Source organism: Danio rerio, chromosome 20 (genome assembly GCF_052040795.2).
Source record: "Danio rerio strain M-AB ecotype USA chromosome 20, GRCz13ab, whole genome shotgun sequence".
Classification (NCBI taxonomy): Eukaryota; Metazoa; Chordata; class Actinopteri; order Cypriniformes; family Danionidae; genus Danio; species Danio rerio.
Genome location: NC_141040.1, coordinates 43108222 through 43133305, shown reverse-complemented (window position 1 = coordinate 43133305; position 25084 = coordinate 43108222). Strand labels below are relative to the sequence as shown.

General features: G+C 34.7%; 1 protein-coding gene across 3 annotated transcripts in view; it reads right to left on the bottom strand.

Moving 5' to 3' along the window:
• The window catches only part of ift172 (intraflagellar transport 172), a 69120-nt gene that overhangs the window by 38591 nt on the left and 5445 nt on the right, over positions 1 to 25084 (bottom strand). For all 3 annotated transcript variants that reach the window (XM_087296587.1, XM_087296588.1, NM_001002312.1), the window contains 21 exon segments: positions 22378 to 22431; positions 22116 to 22219; positions 21050 to 21135; positions 17627 to 17739; positions 17379 to 17546; positions 14884 to 15020; positions 14638 to 14745; positions 13378 to 13462; positions 13190 to 13282; positions 11835 to 11912; positions 11114 to 11362; positions 10571 to 10649; positions 10318 to 10438; positions 7256 to 7400; positions 7068 to 7157; positions 4908 to 5005; positions 4575 to 4710; positions 4354 to 4470; positions 4112 to 4254; positions 2145 to 2238; positions 523 to 587 (listed from right to left, as the gene is read on the bottom strand). In XM_087296587.1, the coding sequence (XP_087152713.1) occupies positions 523 to 587; positions 2145 to 2238; positions 4112 to 4254; positions 4354 to 4470; positions 4575 to 4710; positions 4908 to 5005; positions 7068 to 7157; positions 7256 to 7400; positions 10318 to 10438; positions 10571 to 10649; positions 11114 to 11362; positions 11835 to 11912; positions 13190 to 13282; positions 13378 to 13462; positions 14638 to 14745; positions 14884 to 15020; positions 17379 to 17546; positions 17627 to 17739; positions 21050 to 21135; positions 22116 to 22219; positions 22378 to 22431 (2363 nt within the window).

Genomic DNA, 25084 nt, shown 5'->3' with positions numbered 1-25084 from the left:
TGTTTGTGAAGCGCTTTAAGTTGCATGCACGTAGGAAAAGTGCTATACAAATAAAATGTATTATTATTATTATTATTTAAAACAAACAGGTCATTAGGTTTTAATTAAAGATTACGAGTGCAAACTATTTTTTTTCTTGCAAAGTTGCAAAGATTAATTGTTCACTGGAAAACTAAAAATAGCAATATGAGCTAACAAAATCTATACGGTTAGTATTGATTTCATGTGTACTTTAAAAGTAGGAATTCTTAGAGTCATCAGCTCATCTTCAGCTAACTCACTGCAGTGGCAGTATTCTTTTGTGGAGCAGTGCCAACAGCCACTCCTCTGATAGAAATCTACAAATCAAATACTCTCAATCCCGGTGCCACCTGCTTCCAGTCACTCAGTGTTTGTGATGCGAGAGAGTGCAAGAAATCTATCAGTAATCCATGCCGACAAAAAGTTCTAAAGCAATGCAATCCCTGCTAAAGAGTGGTCTGTGTGAACTGGAGTAGGAAATTGATATGAAAGCCCACTCACATTAGCACAGCCTCTTTGGGTTTTCCAGCTTTGATGAACTCAATTTCAGCCTCATTGAATTTGCCCTTAAAAGAAAAAATACAATTATGAAGTGCAATATGCAATCATTATAAACAAGAATAATAATAAATGCTGGATCATAGCAATGTAAATAATAATCGTGGGCATAAGCGTAGAGTAATACGTCAAATATACAAATTTTATTGTTTTTTCGAAATGTCAACATAAAAGACTGCTTATAAAACTAGGTGAATTAGGTTAATTAGACAAATTATGCCGAGTTCAAACTGCACAATTTTTTAAAGTAGACGCATCACAGATGTATTCGCACTGCATGACTATCTGGGGTACCATTCTATCGCTGCTGTGTTTACACTGCAAGATGGATCGCGACGAAGGGTTTCATACTGCATGACTTTACAATAGGAAGAATCGCTGACAACTTTGTCTTGGTCAACAAACTTTGTCTCACAACTAGGGATGCTCATTTCGGTTAATTTCGGGCAACCGCCGCTCGTTTATCGGTTATTAACGGTTAACTGGTCAGATTACTATTAATTTTTTGTTAAACAAATTGACGTGTCTATTTTGTGTCTGACACATTAAATATTGCATTTTAAGATACTGATTTATTTTAACATGCTAGCATATTAATAACAGAACATAATAACAGAGCATCTTCACGCACTTGCAGTGTTTCCAACGGCATAGAAAAACAAAATAAACTAAATTAAATGAATAAAATAAATAGTCCTGCCCTAAATTATTTTCACTTAAATAATTCATTTAGAGAACAAAACGAAAACACTGACTGATCCTTTTTAAGAACCGCCATAGGCTGTTTTTTTTTTTTTCAAATCATATGTCCTTTTCTTTTGTCAAATAAAAATTGCACTTTATAAGGATTGTTTGTTCTGTAGACAACTGGAAAAAAATATTGCTTAAGGTGGCTAATGATTTTGACCCTAAAATGTTTTTAAAAAATGAAAAATAGCTTTTATTCTAGCTAAAAAAAAAAACAAATAGGACTTTTTCCTGAAAAAAAAATATTATAGGAATTACTTTGGAAAAAATTCCTTGCTCTGTTAAGCATTATTTGCGAAAAATTTGGAAAAAAATTAAAAATTTAATCACAGAAAAGATAATGATTTTGACTTTAACTGTATTTTTAATTGTTTTACTTTTAAATTTTTCCCCCTAGCTATAAATGCTGATTAAACTACATTTATGTTTACTATTAAATATATATATATATATATATATATATATATATATATATATATATATATATATATATATATATATATATATATAATATAAAATCGGATTGCTAATATGATCTATAAATATAATTATTTTATTAATTCAAATAAGCTTATAAGAAACAAGTCGAATGGCATTAATCATACAGTCTGTCGTAGGCTATTTTCACACTTGAGTCTACATTACTAAGAACAAAAAAATCTGTGAAAAGACCAAAGTCTAATTTCCATTCACAGTCCCTGACCTTGAAAATGGACTCAACACTCATTTCAGTTTTCTATATCAATTTTACATTTGGTTAGAGCTGCGGGCGTTAACGGTGTAGAAAAGAGGAATAATCTCTCCCAAGACAGTAATACCTGGTCCTCAAGGAACATGGCATTTTTGAGATGAATATCAGGAATCTTCTGCTTCATGGAGAGTCGAGCCAACTCAAAGGCAAAGTCAAACGTACTAAAGAAGACAAAGAGTGTTTCCCAAAGGTCAATTGTATTATGTGGATTTAACCATTATAACTGATGCAACATGTAGGTTAGAGAGGTAAATGGTGGAGTGTTCTGAGTGGTTGTTAGATGGTCAATAATTTTTTTGCAAGAAAATAACACTTTTATTAATCAGGAATTCATTAAATTAGGCAAATGATTTTAAATGAATGTGTTCTTTTAAACTTTCTATTCATCAAAGAATCCTGAAAAAGTGTCTGATAATAACAAAACATTAGGCAGCACATCTGTTTCCAGCACTGATAATAATAAGAAATGTTTGCTAACACATTAGAATTATTATAGAAAAGATCTGACACTAGTATTGGAGTGGGTGGTATGACCAAAATTCTATTTCATGGAATGAGTGATTTTATTTCAGTGTAATGATAGATTTCACAAATCTTAAATTGACAGGTTCATCAACAGAGTTCGGTTTGAGATTTTTTTCATTTTTAATTTTTCCTCAATTTACTTTCAATTTCCAAGTGTATAGTTTACTGCAACCCCATGTAAATGAGTTTTGTTACCAGGTGGAAATTAGAACCTGGGGCAGATGTTAGTCAGCAGAAGCTGTAGCAATACACACTATTCAACTTACTAAGGAATATGGTACACAAAGTTATTCTGTACTCACATTCACATTTTCAAATCGGTAATCCGAAACATTTGATCTAAATTACAGCTAAAAGTTTAGCTCAGATCACTGAACTGAGTGTCAGTCTTAAGTAAGGCTGCACAATATATCATTTCAGCATTGATATCACAATGTGCACATTCACAATAGTCACATCACAAGATATGCAATACAAGATATAAATTATAGTTGACCAGGAGCTAAAAAAACGTATTTAATACTGTACTTAAATAGCAATTATATTTGATTTATGCTTAGAATTCTTGTCTTGTTTTAAGTTCAAATATCTACATTTTAAAGCAAATATATATTTTTTAACTTACCCCACTAGCAGATAATTGTACTTGTTTTAAGAAAAAAATTTACCTATTTCTTATGAAGTTGAAAAAAAAAACAATATTTTTACTTGATCTAAAATAATTAGGTATTTGGACTAGAAACGAGACAAAGCAAAGTAAGAAAATTATTTTTGCATTGTGGTTATTCAATTTCTGTTCCTGAAAACTGTCAAATAGTGCCAATTAGTGCCAAACTATTTTTTGCAAATTGTATTCGTATCGCAATATTTCTCGTTGAAAATAAGATAACTCAATTTCAGTTTTTTCCAATATCATGTAGTCCCTGTCTCTAGCATACTGCATGTGCATTAGACACGCTCACTTATTTACATGTCGGGATATACAGAATTTAAAAAATTATTATGGTTTACAGTTTATTCTGTGGTTGCAGTGGGTAGCATGATCCCCTCACAGCAAGAATGTCGTTGGTTCAAGCCTCGGCTGGGTCAGTTGTCGTTTCTGTCTGGAATTTGCATGTTCTCCCTGTGTTCGCGTGGGTTTCCTCTGGGTGCTCCAGTTTCCTCCACAGTCCAAAGACATGTGGTATAGGTAAATTAGGTAAGCTAAATTGTCAGTAGTGTATAAGTGTGAATGAGTGTGTATGGATGTTTCCCAGTGATGGGTTGGCTGTTCATTCCGCTGTGATGACCCCTGATTAATAAAGGGACTAAGCCAAATTAATTGAACGAATTTATTTTGTGAAAACTATATATCGTCATACCACCCAGATCTACAATAAAGAAATGGTTTCTTTAAAATTCAGGTTATATTCTGAAAAATATATTCAAATCTAGATTTTTGAATTATAACAATGTTCAGAATTTGAACTGGACAGTAAAATAATTCAGAACAAAACCAAGCTAACTTACTAGTTATCTGCTGCAAAGTCAATGGCAGTTTCCAGAAGGCCAAACTTGTTGAGGAGTTTAACTGCTGCCTCTCCTCCGAGGCTTTTTGCCCACAGGTAGGCCACTTGCTTGTGGGCATTGGCTCCTCCGTGGGTTTTTGCTATCTGTTGCAAAAACATGAAGAAAATGATACAATGTGGTAATCTCTCTACCTTCATCATATAGAATATTATGTAAGACCAAGCAGTCTTGTGCACACACACCCGATAAGCTTCCTCCCACATATCATTGACTCTGTACATGTTGACAGCAGCTTTCCAGTCCTGACCCTCAAGGTAGTGATACTCGGCTTCCTGAAACCTGGATTCAGCCTCTAGTTCCTGTGACAAACATGACATTAATAGGTTTGAATTAAATGTGTTTTGTAACTTAATTCAAACAGATTGAAAGGGAATTGAAGAACGTTCCAAATGTGCTGTTGAACCTTGGCCAGGTGAATGTGTGTTTCCTGCAGCAGGTCTTTGTGATGAACAGCAACTAAACGAATCATGTCATCATACATCTTGTTCTTCTTGTACATGGTGATGGCGAGATCTGGTTCATCTACTGTTGTAAAAAGCCTAAAGATTGAGTCAAATCATGTTAAAACACATCCTAAACATGCTGACATTGTCTTTGGAGTAACTTTTTTTTATTATTTCAATTTCACCCAGCCAAAATGAGTGAAAATGTTCAGTTCAGTTTGTGTGTGTGTGCGTGTGTGCGTGTGTGTGTGTGTGTGTGTGTGTGTGTGTGTGTGTGTGTTTGTTTGTTTTACCTTTCGGCTTCTTTGTACTTGCCCTCTTTCTCTAGCTCTTGTGCTCTGCTGACGTAGAGGACAGACACATCTTCTTGTGTCATACACTTTACAGCAAGCTGTGACAGACAGAGACAGAAATAGAGAATGGAGGAAAATTACACATAATTCAAATGTAAATTGTTTGTGATTAGTAATCATTTAAATGGAAATTGTTCATAATTTGAATTAAGAAAAAAAAAAACTACAGTTATGTTCCCAGCTTCCATCCATCAGATGCATAATTACCTCTACACGCTGATTTGTTAGTGTGCTATGCAGATGCTAGAGTGTTCTTGGTGGTTGCTAGGCAGTTGCTTATTGGCCAAAGCCAAAAGAGGCCACTTCAATACTTTTATACACTTCTGCTCAAAAGCTTAGGTTTTGTTGTTGTTGAAAGAAATCAATTATTAAAGGGATAGTTCACTAAAAATAAAAAAAAATTACTCAGTATTTACTCACCCTCAAGTGGCTTTATAAGTTTCTTTATTCTACTGAACACAAAATAAGAGCCTAAAAACACGTAACCATTGACCTCCATGGTAGGAAAAAAACAACATGAAAATCAAGAGTTACATGGTTCAAGCTTTTTTTAAATATCTTCTGTACTGTTCAACAGAAGAAAGAGAGTTAAATAGATTTGAAACCAGTAAATTGTAAGTAAATTACGAAAGAATTGTACGTTTTGGGTGAAGTATCCCTTTAAATTTAGCAAGGATGGATTAAACATTGACACTAAAAACAAATCAGGCTTTTATAATGAATTGTGAAGAATAATTTGAAACTGAAATGTGGAATAATGACTGCTGAGAATATAGCTAAATTAATATTTCTAAGTGAAAATTTATATTTGAATACCAATATATTTAAAAAATATATATTTTTTACAGGCTTGATAAAATAATTTCAGAGTTTATTTGGAACAGAAACATACCTAGAATAAGAAAGGCATTTTTACAGAGACCAATATCAAATGGAGATATGGAACTTTTATTGAGCAAGTAATATAAGGATGGTGGCTTACTGGATCCAAAAACAATCCTAATTATGGGTAAACACAGAAGAAACAAGCTATTATCCCTCATGGCTTTCAGCTTTACTATTTTCTCCTTTACCTACTATATGTCCTATACATCTATTAAACAATCCAGTAGTTTCACATACTCTTACGATTTGGTCCCAGATCCGAAAATGTTTTGGTTGGCAAGCTGGCTTCCTCCAAAGTCTAGATGGAAGATTTAGGTGTTGAAATTACCGGTAAGCAATAGGAGATAGCCCTTGAACAGATCCACAGGTCATCTGTACGCGCAAGGCATGGCCTCATACAATTTAAAGTGACAAAATTGTCATCTTACTGAGAAAATAATGTTCTAACATTCTCAAGAATATGTCTAAAGCCGATAGATCCAGATACCTGTATTGCAGTTCTAGGCATCACTGATTTTGAGATAGCTAAGAACAGTACAGGGCAAATTATAGTTTAATTCGTCTGTCTACTAGCACGAAGTTTAGTATTATTAAACTGGAAACAGAAAGCTGCTCCTACATATATACATAATGAGGGATGTAACGAAACATTTGGAAATGAAAAAAAAAATCAGATTCTGCCTAAAAAAGAAAGAAGACAAATTCTATAAAATCTAGCAACCTCTCATGGATTATTTTAAAAACATAAATTTTACAAGGAATATTTAAATTAAAGAGGATTAAACTAATGTAGATTAAAACAGAAGATTGTTTTCTTATTTTTTTCTTATTATTTATTATTATTATTATTATCATCATCATTATTGTTGTTGTATTTATTTTATTATTTGTTTTCTTTTTTTGATTTTCTTTTTTATATTTATTATTATTATTGTATTAATCTATTATCACTATACTTCTGTATGGATTGTTTGTGTATTGCATGTTTTATTGTCAATTGTGGTGTGAATGTCTGTTGTACTAAATTTGTAAGTCGTTATGTCTGAATGTCTAAAAAACAATAAAGAAAAAAAGCATTTATACAAATGAAAAAAAAAATCATATTTAAATATTTAGCAGGTGTTTAATCAAAGGCTAACAAAACAACGGACACTAAAATGCTGCTATGATCAATTTACATAAAAATGCTTAATACTGTTACAAAGGGGCACATACCTTATGAGCTTGCTCCCATCGGCCAGCCTGAGTGTACATATCTATAGCATCTTTAATGTGATCACCCTTGACAAACAGACGCTCTGCTACCTGTAGTTCAGAGAAACAAAAGCAGCCAACAAAGATTAAGTGCAGATCTTGTTTTTAGCCCCTTCGTTATTTGACAACTAGAATGTTTTACTGTTTACCTCAAATTCCTGCACAGAGGCGTAGTGCTGGGCAATCTTCAGGTAATATTTGGCAGCAGTCCTGTCCTCCTGTAGCTCTAGAATGTGCAATGCTTTCTTCCACTGACGAGCTGCGATAGCTGCTTCTATCGCCTTGGTGGAGCGTCTTTACCAGGGGGGAAAACAACAAAATTAGTCATGAAATGGTAATATGTCATGTTTAGTAGCAGGTATAGCCAATGGGTTAAGCAATAATAAACAAGCGTGATCACAGTAAAATTGTAGTGCAGCCAATTTAAGGTTCTATATGAATGAAAACAAAATTAAATAAAGTTTTTAAATTACATTTTTCAACAGAGCCTGGTATCTTGTAAGAAAAAGAGCAGCAGTTTTAGTTAGACATTTAAATGCATACAAGTGCTTAAAAGCAAAAACAAAAATCAAAGAAGATTATAAACCAAATTTAGAAAGACAGCGACATGGTGGCTCAGTGGATAGCACTGTAGCCTCACAGCAAGAAGGTTGCTGGTTCGAGTCCCAAGCTGGGTCAGTTGGCATTCCTGTGTGGAGTTTGCATGTTCTCCCTATGTTTGCGTGGGTTTCCATTGGATGCTCCCATTTTTCCCCACAACCCAAAGACATGCGGTATAGGTGTATTGGATAAACTAAATTGGCCGTAGTTTATGTGTGTGAATGGGTGTGTATGGATGTTTCCCAGAACTGGGTTGCAGCTAAAAACGCATCCGCTGTGTAAAACATATGCTGGATAAGTTGGCGGTTTATTCTGCTGTGGTGACCCCTGATGACTAAAGGGACTAAGCCAAAGAAAATTGAATGAATAGTCACTGAGTGCCCTCAAAAAATTCCAAAGGGATGACCAAATCCACCAGAACACCTCAGATCTTTGATGTAAATCGTAGGTTAACTTTTCCAGCGGTAAAAGTGTGGTCACCTGACTCGGCCAAAAAATGTATACTATTATTAAAACTTCAGTCAATATATGGCTAAGTACATACACAAATTCAATACACATTCTTTACCACAATTAAGACACAGATCCACTGTACAATTCAGAAGGTATACCTTTCGGGACAAAGCAAAAGTCCTCTCAATTATTTTTAAAATAATTTTGTAAATCTCTTTTCAGTACATTTTGATTTTGTCGCAAAATACATGCATCACTGTGCCAATAGCCTCTTTCACACAAATAAGGCTGATTTATACTTCTGCGTCACACGTCCACGTATGCTACTGCGTTGACGCATAGCCCTACGCCGTGGCTGTCGGCGTCGCTGACGTGCACCTCTCAAAAAAATGTAACTACATGTCGCAACGAAGCGTAGCGCAAGCTCTGTGATTGGTCGGCTTGGTAGCGCTGACGAGTCCGGGCGGGACCGAGAGCCGTGCGAGCGGTGCGAGCCTGATGGCGCGATTGTTTACAAGTGTGGAGTCCCGTGAAGTAGCTCCAGATGGAAAGTTTTGTTTTGTGTTTGCCTCATAGTTAAAGTTGTTGCACGTCCGCCGGTTCCTGCCTCAAAATGAGCGAGTTTGAGCCACTTGTACATCCCGGAAGCATTCAGAAAGAACGAAACACAGGTGAAGAAACTCGACACAGAGACACATTAACACCTCACTGCCAACTAGCGTTTTGGAAGTGTTAATGTAGACCAACAGAGACAGCGCGCAGAAGTATAAATGCACAGCTACGTGTGTTGCATGCGCCGTGGGTTACGCCGTTAATCATGGGTTAATCATGTGTGAACAGGCCCTTTTAGAAAATACCGGTAAATTTGTAACATTAGAGGTAATTTGCCAGAATGCTCCGCTGTGTGAACGCAGAAGAAAAATTGCAGAAAATAACGAGTTCACGTTTAGAATGTGCTGATGTGAGACATCTACTCCAGTCAATCAGAACATTCAGACACATTCACATCCACGCTGTTTATGAAAATAAAAGCCTTTGAATATTTTTACTGACACATTTAGCTGCTAAATATTAGTCAAATAACGTTTCTATGTTCTTCTTAATGTCAACTGTGGAAAATGCTTATGATAAACCACTGTTTGTTTAACTTTAAGCTGTGTTTCAGTTGCTTCAATGTGCACGTGAAGAAGGGCTCCAGTGAGCGCAAGCACACACATATATTATGTACATCACATGCGAAAATGTTCCTTCATATGTTTTTATTGAAGTTGTTCACAAAATTATCCATCCACAGAATTTGTAATGTAGTCAATTGTGTAAACATTTAGCTGTGGTTCGTGCTTCTGCTTTCTGCGGTAAAGTCGTTCTGGAAAATTTACTGGTATTGACGTGTGAAAGAGGCTATAGTCTACCTTACATTTGAAATTTAGCTAAGAACAATTGAGAAATACTCCATGGAGGTGAACTGGGGTAAAAAAATCCGGTAAATATATTTTTAATTTTATTCATGAAAGTTAATTTAACATGACATGTAAGTGCCGTGTGTATCATAAATGTTTTTTTAATGTTCAATAAAAACTGAGATAAAAACACATGTATTAATCGTATTATTATTATAATTAATAAATAATATTAAAGCCTGTATTTATTTATTTTATGTTCACCAAGCCTGTATGTATTTTACACAAGCAGTAATTTTGTTAAATATTATTAATTCCAGATATTTTATATGTACATGTTCCAAATATTCTTATTGTTTCTAATGCTAATTTACATTTTTGTTGAAAACTCTGATTGATTTTTAAGGATTCTTTGAACATCATTTTTTAAAATGTTTGTAACATTATGCCTTTTTTGCTTTGTGAAAGTTTTCTTTTATTTAATCAATTCATCTATGTAATGCAGCCTTGCTGATCAAAGCTCTTCATTTTTAAAATATGACCTTTTTGATAAACTTAATGCATCCTTTTGAGTTACAATACTATAACTTCTCCCAAAAAAAAAAGAAAGAAAAATTGTGACCCAAAATATTTGAATGTCAGTGTATATGCACCATAAACAAATCTGAAGTCAACCGAAATGGAAAATTATAACACTAAACAAATCAAAGTTGATACCAAAACAGCACAGACTCTGGTTTGTTATTCTAAAAACTCACCCAGCTTCGATGTAATGGTTGATGGCAGCATCCATTTGTTTCTGCTGCACTAAGTAGTCACCCCACACTTCCTCCAGCTTCACAACTTCTGCAGGAAAGGCAACCCGAGCCAAATCCACCGCTGCAGAAGCACAATGCAATCAGCAGAGGTCAATGAATCTATAGCTCCAATGGCTTTGCTTTACAACTATTGACTTATTGTTCCAATTGTTATGCAACACCCCATTCTGATTGTCCTTGCCAGCTTGCTCACCTTTCTTAAAAGCATTTCCTTTGCGGTAACACTCCAGGGCTCTCTGATTATTTCTTGTCCTTTCAAACAGGTCTCCAGCCTGTTGAGTTCAATAATGATTACAATTAGAACAATTTCCATTCAAATCTGTGGAACAATAACCTGTCAGTGATTTGGGTGGGTGGTTATCCAACTCATATGAAACTTAAAGGGACAGTACACCCAAAAAAAATGCAGTCATCATTTATTCACCTGCTCCACTTGTTTCAAACCTGTTTGAGTTTCTTTTTTAATGTTGAACACAAAAGATGTTTTGAAGAATGCTTTAAAGCTGTTAGGCATTGACTTATTATAATAAGACTTACATTAAAAGTCTTATATTAGAATTGACTAATATTTTCTTACTATGGATGTTAGCACCTGTTTCAAACATTCTTCAGCTTTTTAATGTGTTCAATAGAAGAAAGAAACTCAAAAAGATTCTTGAGGATGAATGAATCGTACATAAATCTTCATTTTGGGTGAACTATCCCTTTAACAGTAGCAATCTCAGGCAAAACTCACCCTCTCATAAAACTCTCCTTTGATGAGTGCAGCAGTGATGCGGCTGACGATGTCCTGGCTTGACAGAAGCTCATCTTTGCTCATGGCCAACCAAGCTGCTTTGGCAGGTAGTCCTGCTTTTAGGTAGAGGTTAACAGCACCAGTGAAGTCTCCTTCGTTCTCCTTCACCTCAGCGGCTTTCTCATTCTGATTGGTCTCCATTAGATAAGAATAATAACTGCGTCTCAAATTATCCAACTCTGGGTGGCCCTTTATGGAAAAAGCACATTTAGTATTAGAAAAGGGCAATTTTGAGGCATTAATGTCATTTGCTGAATGCACATAATAAAAGCAACTAAGCATACAATTGTGTATAGTTAATGTAGCAATATAAAAAGGCTTATATGCTTTTATAAGACATGAATAAACATTGATTAAATTTATGACACCTGTACACAAGCTAAAAAAGAAAGAAATTTGACAAGTATTGTTAAATTAGGGTTTAATGTTGGCAAGAAAAATTAACTAATATTTAGAATTCCATTGTATATATCCCAGGGCATTACATTTTTTTTAAAATAGAAATTATATAATAAGGGCATTTTATGGTTTCACACTGGTTTGAGTTCTAAAGGCTAATATATCTGGGAAGATCTGATGGGAAACCCTAGAAATGGTAGACTAGAAATGATAAATATGAGTGTTAACATTTATTAATATGATATGTAAAAACAGAAATTACCTTTCCCTCTGCCACTGCAATACATTCATCCCACATGTGGAGCTCTTGGTACATTTCCATGACTTCATCCACTGCATTCTGAAGAATTACAGAAAAATTATTCACAACAATCGAGAAATAACAGTCTCAGCTATAAACTGTCAAAAGCCACACACCTGACAAACGCTTTTGAGAAAATAAAAACTATTACTGCATTTTATTCTTTTTCCATGTTTTTTAAAGGTAACTTTAAAAAAGTAGTTTTTATATAAAGGTAGTCATTTGTTACTGCTGAATTTTGAAATATTATTTTGAAGCGATAGTGAATGTTGAGTGTGAATACTGTGTTCTGTAAAACACAAATAAATATATTTTAAGGAATATTAGTAGCCAGGCTGTACAAATTGAGTTCTATAGAATTTTTCTTTCTACTGTGGAAGAGTATGGGTATCATCATCTTTTTGGTTTCCAACATTTTCCAACATATATTCATTTTGAAACTATCCCTTTAAAATTCTTGCTGCCTATCCAAGTTTTAGGAACAACAAATAAACTTGATTTTTTAGTAGATCATTTGTTATCAGAAGTGGGCTATATGAAAGGCAAAGGCCTTTAGATTACACTTATTTTACCTAAATAAAATATTATCAAGCCTTGATTTTTAATTATTTAGTTAGGACAGTTAGGTCTGATTTTGCTTAGACATAAGTCTTGTCACTTAACAGAAATAATGTACAGTATGATAGTCATGGTGCAGTGGAAAAAGAGTTAATATTGCAATGACTCTGCAATGACTCAAATTACTTTTTAAAAAAAAGTCATCTAAAATGGCAAAAAGAAAACGTTCTTGCAGGACTCCAGAGTTCATCAAGATTCTTTGGATTAATCTTCATTTCCTCCTCCTTCATCTTACCCCAAACCTGCTCAATCATGTTCATGTGTGGTGACTGGGCTAGCCAATCCTGGAACACCTTGACCTGGTATAACGAGCACTCTCCTGCTGAAGAATTTGCCCTCTCCTGTGGTTTGTAATGTAATTGGCAGCACAAATGTCTTGATAACTCAGGCAGTTGATGTTGCTATCCACTATGCAGATCTCTTGCACGCCCCCATACTTTATGTAACCCCAAACCATGATTTTTCCGTCACCAAAATTGACTGATTTCTCTGAGAATCTTGGGTCCATGCGGGTTCCAATAGGTCTTCTGCAGTACTTGTGATGACTGGGATGCAGTTCAACAGATAATTCATAAAAAAGTCTACCTTTTGACACTTTTACAAATGAATAACTAGAAGTCAAGTTATTATTTGTTGCTCTTACAACTGGGATTAAAGACTTTTGTCAGGCAGTGTAGTATTAAAAACCTTTTTTTTACCTGCTCCATGTAATACATCTCTGCAAGCTTAAAGTTCTTATCCAGCATGGCCAGCCGTGCTTTCACCTGATAGTGGTCTGTTCCATCACCATCCTGTACAACAACAGCAATAAACATTATACAATGTGCAGATATAATAAGACATATTACAAGTTGATCCTTAAAAATAAACTGTGTGAAATGCGTACATATTCTTTTGCAACCGCATCTGCAATCTTATTGGTCTCATTTAGGAAACGGGCTTTGGACACATCGCCAAGGGCTGCAAAACACCTGCAGAAATGAGATGAGAAATGACAACAGATGCAAACATCACATGCTGTATCATCTTACATACTAGCACTAATTATGTTAAACAGCACTGATCTGCCGTGATCGGATGTCAGAAAGAGGCCCCAATCAAACAGAAGGAAGAATATCCAGCCAATTCCTTCATTTGCATTCTCCAGACTCCTTGACGGTCAAACCACTTTTTATGTGTGCTTTATGCAGATCCGCCTATACATAACAAACCAATCCTGCATTATTAAAGCCTCTCTAATTTAAATTCCAGCTTCAAACCCTCTTAAAAATGCTTATACAGTAAAAAAGAAAACTCTAAACATGCTCACTGCCTCCTTAAGTGACTGGAAACCTTTTTAAGAGGACCTTTGGTGCTTAGTGCTAAAGCTTTTATCCTCCCGCAAAAGCTCAGGTGAAGGGTTTCTGCTCTTTTGCACCAAATTACACACATTTTTCTTTAGGCAGAGTATTATCTGAGACACATTTCAGCATTTAAAGTGTAACGTGCAGTGCAGCTGTCCAGAATTCTTTATTCTTTAAGGTTTATTTGACTAATACATCTGATACACTTGAAACATTAACTATGCTATATGCAAATAGGAACAGGAAATGTTGCCACCTTAAAGGGAGTTTTGTTGTGTTTTTTTCCTCAAATGCAAAATTTATGGAAAGACCATTTAAATTAATCATGCAACAAGAATACTAAGGTTTGTGGTAGTCAGTTTACTGGTGCTTATTGTTGATAAAAGCTTATTTTTAATACAAGATCTTTTTTTTCTGTAAGATATCATGATATCATTCATTTCAAATGAGTGAGAATATTAATATTTTTATTAAATGACCTTAAAAATATACTGTTAATGTGCCAACTCAATGTGTTTACATTTAATTTTTAAGTTCTTCTGTAGTAGACCACCCCTTTAATACTGTGCTCTCTCAAATCAAGTGACCCATGTCAGTTTTTAAAGTTCCAGAACGTTACAGAGGATGCTAAATATATATTTTTTTAAATGAAGGCACAATTATCTGTGAAGGAAATATGAGTTTAGTTCTGTCACACTTGCTTCTTAGTTGTCAAGGTTCGACACATGATTGGGACAGCTATGCTAAAGTCCCTGCACATGGGCTGAGTCATAGAGGTGGGTGGACTGTCTTGCTTGTCTAACCTCTCAGCGATGTGGAGCTGTTGAGCCTCCAGGGAGAGTTTACTCAGAGTCTTCCACATGGCCTCTGTCTCTGCAGACATCTCCAGGGTCTCCAGGAATGCTGTGGCTCTGTGGACACACACAAAAATCTGACAATGAATAAATAAATACTAACAAAATATAGCCCGAGTTTAAATTTACGCTGTTAAAAAAGTTTAAATTGAGGTCTAAACCAGTTTGTTGCAAAACTAAAAAAAAACATTTTACCTGTAATAATCCCCATCATCAATTGCTGTGCCAAATTCAATGAGTCCCTCATCCAGAGTGTAGGAGATTGAGTTAACCCCTTCATTCACAATGACCTCAGTTTTACCATTAGATCTCTCCAGGTCTACAATATCACCCTGTCGCAGCACAAAAATCACAAATAAACTCACAATTGGCTCAAATTAATTTATTAAAAAGCGCTTTAGTGCACAATCTCTGTCTTTTTCACCTGTAGTCAATTAAACCATTATTTGACTGATCATGGCTGCAGTAGTTCATGGAACAATAATCAAGTGGTAGAGAACATTGTTTTACTAAGGTTTGGGGTAAGTAAGAGAGTAATACTTTAATATAGCAACTGAAAACAACAGCAACAATAGTGAATTAAAATGATATGTAAAATATATACATATTTAGAAACAAACTATTTTATTATTAATGCAAATATTATTGAAATATTGTACAAATATTATTATTATTTGTAATTAAATAGTTGCCCCGAGTGAGACAGGGTTAACTCAAAAACATTCAAAAACATCTAGCAGACCCCAACCTGTTGAACTGCAGTGTATATTAAAACATTTTGTGCATTTACAAAAGCCAATTTAGGTGTATTGCTAATTATATGATTTTTATCTGATTTAAATATTTATTTTGGTTCACATAACACTAAAAATTCCCTTAGCCTCAATAAGTTTCTTTCTTCAAGTGAACACAAATCAAGACATTTTACAAATGTTGGAAACTGGTAGCCATTGACATCCATAGTAGGAAAAAAATATACAATAAGTCAATGGTTTTCTACATTACTCAAAGCATCTTTATGAAACTCCAACAGGTTTGTATGGCAAGCCGTTTCAACATTTAATCTATAGCCCGTACTAGAATTTATTTTCAGGTTACTAGTACTTATTTTTTAGATACTAGTAGCTTTTCCATTAAGTACTAGCACTTATTCATTAGATACTAGTGCTTATTCATTAGATACTAGTGCTTATTCATTAGATACTAGAACTCGTTCATTAGATACTTATACCTATTAACTAGATACTAGTACTTATGTCTTAGATACTAGTACTTATTAGATTAGATACTAGTATCTAATTAATAGGTACTAGTTCTTATTAAATATATATTGGTACCAATTCGTTGGATACAAGTAATTACTAGTAAAATACTAGTAGTTTTTCCATTAGTACTAGTATTTATTTATTAGACGCTAGTATCTTTTATAACTGTCACTAGTAACAATTTTTATTTTACTAGTCAGTTCTGCTTTTGTTGTGACTAGTCCAAGTGGAAGAGTGGTGTTTAAGTAAACAATTTACTAGTAAATTATTTTTTACTAGAAACGTTTCAAACAAGTACTAGTATTTAATAAATGTATACTTGTATCTTTTTAATAAGTTGTAGTATCTATTTCATAAGTACTAGTATCTATTAAATAGATGCTAATACTTATTTATTAGGTACTTGTACTTATTCATTAGATACTAGTGTCTAATACTTGAGTACTAGTATCTATTAATTAGATACTAGTGTCTAATTAATAGATACTAGAACCTAATGATTAACTACTAGAACATAAAAATATGTACAAATCCCAGCTGGAATACATACTAGTCAACACTAAATACTTGCTACCTTAAAGACCGATCCCATAGAAATCAATGGAAAAAATTTGAATTTGATACTAGTAACAACAGAATAGTTACTAGTCAGTTGTAAAATAAGTACTAGTATCTAATAAATAAGAACTAGTAATGAATAAGTACTAGTACCTATTAAATAGATACTAGTATCTAATGATTAAGTACCAGAACTTAATAAATAAGACCTAGTATCTAATACTTAAGTATCTATTAAGTAGGTAATAGTATCTAATTAATAGATACTAGTGCCTAATGATTAACTTCTAGCACATAAAAATATGTACTAGTCCCAGCTGGAATACATACTTGTCAGAACTGAATACTTGATATCTCAATGACAGATCCCATAGAAAGCAATGAAAAAAAAATTATAACTAATAACAACCGAATAGTTACTAGTCCCTATTAAAAGAAGTACTGTAATAAATAATAACTAGTATTTATTTAATAAGTACTAGTACCTAATGAATAAGTACTAGTATCCATAAAATAGAAACTAGTTTCTAATGAATAAGTGCTAGTATCTAATACATAAGAACTAGTATCTATTTAATAGGTGCTAACTCTAATGAATGAGAACTAGTATCTAATGGATAAGCACTAGTATCTAATGAATAAGTACTAGTACTTAATGAAAAAGATACAAGTATCTAAAAATAAGTACTAGTAACATGAAAATGGATACTACTACAAGTTATAGATTAAATGTTAAAACAGCTTGCCATAGGTTGGGAATAAATAGAGGGTCACTAAAACATAAAAGAATATTCATTGTTAAGGGAACTTTCCCTTTAACATAACGATTACAATAAAATCAGTATTCACTCTGCAAATTCAGCTCACCTTGAGGGGAAACATTGTGACCCTCTCTGGGCTGTCGATGGTGTACCAAACACACAGGTTTCCTCTATTCTGAGCCACAACAACATCACTGCCCGGTACCCACTGAACATAAGGGCAGAAACTCAGCATGGTGCTCTTCACACTACTCTCTATATCGTAAAGGTGGAGCTGAATGAGAAGAAAAAGGGATCAATCAGTGTAATTTAATACATAATATTACAGCTTAAATGACAATGTTTACCCCTTACCCTGAGTTTCTTGTCCCTAAAAAGCAGTTTACGGCCCGTTTCATTCAGCTCCAGCCAGTCTATCTTGGAGTCATGGCTTATTGTGCCTAGATTATACCCCCCCACCAGGTCCACTGAGGAAAAACGAAGAGAGAAGGATCATGGGAGATAATTATTTTTTTCATTGAGCGTTACAGATAGAACTTATAAACTGTATGAGGCACTTAGACAATGTTTTAAAAGAACGGATAAGTATTTTACACTCACAAAAAAAACAGAACGATAAAAATTTGAAAATAGCTCCATTTACTGCCATGAACGTCATCGTCACACATATCCACAAAGATATGCAGCCAAAAAAACGAGGCATTGCTTTTCATATAGACTCCGTACATCCGCACCCTAACAAAAAACAAATCAATGAGTCTTTCATGAATCACGTTCTGTGACGCTTCCCTGCATTTCTGGCTCTTTGTTCACAAATAACCATTCTGATGGGAAGCATCACTTATGGAGGTGGTGGGGGGGGGGGTTGAAAAACACTTTCCAATTTGCACTTTCTGAACAGGTTTTAAGCACATGGATCAGTGAGGGGGAAAAGCACTCCGCTGTCTGTCAGTGGAAAATAAATTGGATGAAAGTTGTTTCTCATTTTCACCACCTGAAGAAGAAACAAGGCAAGCAGGACGGAGGGAGCATGCCAGGACTTAATTAGCACAGGAAGTGGTCAGAGCCATGGCAGATGGCTAGCGGTAGCTGCTGAAGGAGAGGGCCGTGACGAGGACACAGCAGGGTCGCCGTCTAATTGAAAGGTAATGTCCGAACCAACTCAGTGTCAATGCACCTTCCTACTGTCCCTCAAATTATTATTTCCCCATGGGATCAAATAATGGATCATATGGAGACGACGTCCTATTTAGAGCATTACATAATCAATATTACTGATGACTTTGTTCCATTAAAACTGCAAATGTCAACATATTGGGACTGCCATTTATGAGCTTATGTAACTAATTCCATTTAACTGTGTGTAGTTTTTACACACTCAATACACTTAATAAACGAGTTATAAAGAAATAGTTCACCCAAAAATGAAGATTCTGTCATTATTTACTCACTCTTTACTTCCTTAAAACCTTTATGAGTTTCTTTCTTCTGTTGAACACAAAATAAGATATTTTAAAGAAAGACGGACACCATTGACTGCCATAGTGTTTGTTTTTCCTACTATAGAATTCAATAATTATCCACTTGTTACGTTGTGACGTATTTAATACTACTTCCAGATCTGTTGACTGTTTAATGCTACTTGACAAATTTTTTTTTGTTTTATCATTAAAGTGAAATTCTTACAAAATCATGGTGTATACAACAATCTTTGCTGCATCACAGACACCATATTTTTTTTACCAATTTATAAAATATTTATCACTTTCTGGCCATCTGATATTAGGCATGGATATATATATATATATATATATATATATATATATATATATATATATATATATATATATATATATATATATATCCCTATATTAGGTACACCTGTCCAACTGCTCGTTAAAGCAAATTTCTAATCAGCTAATCACATGGTAGGAACTCAATGCATTAAGGCAGGGGTGGGCAAACTCGTTCCTGGAGGGCCGGTTTGCTGCAGAATTTAGCTCCAACACTAATTAAACACACCTGAACATGCTAATCAGTGTGTGGCAAGGGGGCGGGGCCGAGAACTGTGGGAACGGAATGAGGCCGCCGCTTAAGTGGATGTACCTGTGGCGCGCACCGGACTCGAATCCCACGGAAGGAGCTCTGGACTAGACTATAAGATGAGGAACGATGGCAGAGGAGGCTGAGAGAGGACTGGGCCCGGACATATTGTTTTACTTTTGTTTTTTTAGTTTCCGTTTCAGTTTCCGTTTGTTTTGGTTTAGACGGCAGTCTCCATGAGGAGCTGCTGTCCCTGATATTAATAAATATTTTAAAACTTAGTCGGTTCTGCGCCTCCTTCTTCCCGGCGGCCAAAGGGCCGTAAACTTCATTACACAGTGTCTTTAAGATCACTAGAAATCTAAGCAGGTGTGTTTGAATAGAGTTGGAGCTAAACTCTGTAGGACACCCGCCCTCCAGGACAAAGCTTGCCCACCCCTGCATTAAGGTATGTAGACATGGTCAAGATGATCTGCAGCAGTTCAAACCAATCATCAGAATGGGGAAGAAAGGTGATTTAAGTTACTTTACACATGGCATGGTTGTTGGTGCAAGACGGGCTGGTCTGAGTATTTCAGAAACTGCTTATCTACTTAAATTTATACACACAATCATCTCTTGGGTTTACAGAGAATGATCAGAAAAAGAGAAATTATCCAGTGAGCAGCAGTTCTGTTCAAATGCCTTGTTGATTCCAGAGGTTAGAGGAGAATGGCCAGACTGGTTCGACTGATAAAAAGGCAACAGTAACTTAAATAACCACTCGTTACAACTGAGATATGCAAGTGAGAATCTCTGAAAGCACATGACGTCCAACCTTGATGAGGATGGGCGAAAGCAGCAGAAGACCACACCGGGTGCCACTTCTGTCAGCTAAGAACAGAAAACTGAGGCTACAATTCACACAGGCTCACCAAAATTAGACAATAGAAAATTAGAATAGAAGATCATCTAATAGAGCACCTTTGGGATGTGGAGAAACAAGAGATTTGCATCATGGATGTGCAGCCAACAAATCTGCAGTAACTGCATAATGTTATTATGTCAATATGGACCAAAAGAAATATTTACAGCACCTTGTTGAATCTAAGCCACGAAGGATTAAGGCAGTTACAAAGGCAAAAGTGGGTCCAACCTGGCACTAGTAAAGTGTACCTAATAAAGTGGCCAGTGAGTGTATGTTGCGAACATGATTTTTCGAAAGTATTACAGCGCTTTGCAAATGTTTATTAGTACAATTTGTTGAGCCTCCCCATGCAGTTTGATAGAGCGATTGGATAACAACTGGATAGGCTTTCAACTTTTTTCAAAACATCTTCTTTTGTGTTCATCAGAATAAACTCATAAAGGTTTGGAACAACTTGAGGGTCAGTAAGTAGTCAGTATATTTTCATTTTTGGGTGAACTATCCCTTTAATCTGTATTTTCGCAACACATTGTCAAGCTATATATGAGCAGGAAGAAGTGATTTTGCTGTATGAAAAGTTCATGTGCAAAAACATCTTAATTTTCATGAATTTTCATAAATCATTGCGCTATGAAGAGTACATTTGCACAGAAATTGATTTATGTAAATTCATAAAAACAGAGTTTTTTTTTTTTTTTTGCAAATGAACTGTTTGTATATTCTCCTCAATGATAATGTGTTATTATTACCCTTGACTATAACAATTATCATGATTTAATGTTAGCATGTGATTATACCCTTACGAGAGGTAATGGGCAACATCTTACCGATAGCAATAGTTTTGATGTCAATCAGGTAGGCCAACTTTTTGTTATCCTCCACTCCCCTCTGCCTCCTCTCATTCAGACGCACACTGCAAACACACAAATCAAGAATAAACAGTTCCTGTGGGTGCTGAGGGACCTGTCAGTGCTCCATCAAGAGGAACCAAGCACTGCATTCTGACAGCACCTGACAGGCTTTATACATGAATGCTGATTCACAATGACTAGGACTTCTCACTGAGAGCCAGCTGTATATATCAACAGAAAAAGCAGCTTTTCAGAACAGAGTGACTACCAGGCCAACTGGCGAACATAAGGTAAATTACGCCATCTAGTGGTCATGGCTAGGCATGATTTCTTTGGGTAATGTAAATTATGTTACAGATTAATGCTTCAGCAGAAAAAAAATATTTATGATGAAACAGAAAAAACTAGTAAATAAAGAATTATAAATCTAAAATTATTTTATTATATTTAATAAAGTAGGACGGTGCGGTGGTGCGGTGGGTAGTACTGTTGCCTCACAGCAAAAATGTCGCTGGTTCGAGCCTCGGCTGGGTCAGTTGGCGTTTCTGTGTGGAGTTTGCATGTTCTCCCCACATTTGTGTGGGTTTGCTCCGGGTGCTCCGGTTTCCCCCACAGTCCAAATGCATGCAATACAGGTGAATTGGGTAGGCTAAACTCTCCGTAGTGTATGAGTGTGAATGAGTGTGTATGGATGTTTCCCAGAGATGGGTTGCAGCTGGAAGGGCATCCGCTGCATAAAACATATGCTGGATAAGTTGGCGGTCCATTCCACTGTGACGACCCCATATTAAAAAATGGACTAATCCAAAAATAAGATGAATGAATGAATAATAAATTAAAACTTTTTTTTTATTAATATAATTAGTTACTATTATTATTATTATTATTATTATAATTATTATTTGCTTCTGTGATTATTTTTCAACATAATATTTTGATAACAAAATGTTTAATAGAAACGTTAGTCTTTTTTATGAATAACTAATATTTTAAAAAGTTAATTATTTTAAATTTACTTTGCCAAACTGTAAAGATGACAGACCTGATAAGGTGTGGGTTCATAAACTCTGTTCGAACAGATCCCAGGATGTCATTGCTTCCATATTCCACCAGTGCCAGCTCTCCAGCATTGAAAATCATACACACCTACTCGGAAATAAAGCAGTTTACAATTAAACAGCAGCGACTTTAATCAAATCAGCTAGTGCTACACGATTCATTAAACCCAGTCATTTTCTTGGCCTCATTTTTATAAACGACCGAAGCATCTTAATAACACAATAATACAATAAAACAAACTGTACCGTTTCATTCTCAAAGAAAAACTTTTCATTTCCCCCAGAGCCCTGCCACGCCACCTGTAATGAGAAAGCGATGTTGTTTACTGAAGTACAACATGCTCATCACCTTTTACTTTCCACTACATTACACACAAAAAGGAAGAGGAGCCACAGCCAAGCTCTTCAGCATTATCCTGTTTGTCACACTGAACTTTCTCCCAACTCTCATAAGAGCACTTTGGGAACTCAATTAAACATGGATTAACACAGTGAACCATGAAAGCCCTTGAACTTTTAATTAGACATTTTAAACTTTGGTCCAACCCGATGGAGACATTGAGTATGCTAAAATAGAACATTTGCCTGGAAAGATAGAATTTTATGTGAATAGGTTAACTAAAAATTATCAAATACTGTTATATTAAGTGTCTTTTTTTCTAAATTATTAGTATTATTTTTTTTTTTAAAGATGTTTGCCTGAAACTCCCATAAAACTCAACAAATGCAAAGTGTCCAGTCACTTTTGAAATCATGACGTGAAACCACAACATGTAATAAACAGTGTTGCCAAAAATAGCTGACTTTATCCAGGTCAAAAGCTGCCCAAAACCCGCCAAAACAAACAAAAAATGCCCAAAATATTAGATTAATATTTATATCTCTAATCAATTTATATTGAAATTAAACTAGTTACTTTAACTAATAATTTTAACCATACAGCAACCAACACCAGCAGTCGCAGAACCACAACATAAGCAGATCACATCGAAACGCTGCCCCCCTCTCACCCACACATTGCACTAATGTTAAAGTATGTTTTACTTTCGAAATGGGATATAAATTAGTCCTTTTTGGCATTTTAAATTCTTTTAAACATAAATTAGGGCTGCTTATCAATCAGACAACGCTTCATGTTTGTTCTTGATGTCAATTGTGGTAAAAAAAAAAAAAGATTGCTAAAAGTGTCATGATAAACTGCTGTGAGTTTAACTGCAGGCGCAGCGTGATGCGTGTGCTTGCGAAGGGGAGTCAGATTTGTCCAGGGAGTCAGATTTTGATAGTTTTCCTTCACTTCCTCTTGTGGGTGGGCCCACACGGTTTGTGCTATGCACAGGTCACTACAAACTGAATGAAGTAGGAGCACAAATTTATGTTTTGTTAAATAAGTTATATATAAAAGTTACGTTTCAAAACAGCCCAAATTTTGTCAACCCACCTATGCCATTTCTTACCCGCACAATCAAATTCAAAAGCGCCCAATCTGGCAACACTGGCACTAAAAGCTGTCTTTATAATGTGAAAAGGAGCTTTAATTTTTACCATCTGTGACAGGAATGCGCAAAAACTCTAAATTAGAGACGGTTTCTATTTCTGCGACACGGTAGAAAAATATCATATACTATTATGGCAAAATATCACCTCAGGTACAGATCATGTGCTTTATTCAGTGTTAAATCCTACCAATGTGAGGTTGAAAATCATTATATGTGACATTTATTGCCATACTACTGAGAGCAGTAGTCAAAAAGGGCAGAACTGTGACTCAAAAAAAAGATTTACCTTTACCTAACATTGTCTTCACTGCGCAGGAAAAATAACATATCATAGATTTTAGACATGATGTGAAACAACTAGAATGTATAGGAATTGAAGAAGTGTTTGAGTTACATAAAGGAGGTAATCTGAATAAAAAGATTTTTACTAAGAGAAGTGTTCTGGATTCATAAATTAATATCACTTAAACCAAGAGGAATAAATGAGGAATCGGACCTTTCTGTGTTTCTTTAATGATTTGTTGTTTAGCTATAATATTGTGAATCATAGATTTTGAGTATGTAATGATACAAATAATGAGATGAAACTGTATTTTTAATGTTTTTGACTGTTGGAATTTCATTGCATTGATGTAGACATCAATACGTGAATGATGATACTTGATGTTATTTTTCTGCACATTGGAGACAATGTTTTTAAAGGTAAAGGTAAATATCTGTGGTTAATTACAGGTTATTCAAATAAAAATGTGATTGTTTTTTACTATTGAGTGGCCGTCTAACTAATGACCTAATGTGATTGACTGTGGGATAAAAGGGTGGAGTGAGAGGATTGTGTCACACACCAAGGAAGGCATTGTGTCGAAACGTTTGTGTTTTGTATTACCTAAGAATGTAAAATAAAAGCTATACAAAGTAAATGATTTAATGAGTGCGAATCACAACCTTCTGAATAATATTATTGACAAGATTAACGCACCAAGTTTTTTTTTTTTTAAACCGTGAGCATGCAGTGCAAACTTTATTACTGAATGAGATTCAACTATTTAAAAAAAATTTGAATCTGAGGGTTTAGAAAAAAATAGATATTGAGAAAACCCCCTTTAAAGTTGTAGGATTAAGTTTTACTATCAGTACTGATATTATTGATTATTACTAATCCAATATTGAGTTTTGATGCATTTACAGAAGGACATTTACAAACTATTTTCATGAAATATGATCTTTACTTTACATTCTGATGATTTTTGGCATAAAAATAAATTCGACATTCAAAATAACTAAAATATACCAGTGCAACAATAAACTTATGGTTCAAGGTCACAATTTTTGGATGAAATGGGTCTTTTTAAAGACATATGTCATTTTTAAAGGTTGTTTCTGTTGTTTATTCGAATCAAACTTGTCAGACAATATTTTAAAGACCTGTTTTTAAATTACTGTGTTTCTTTTCCTTC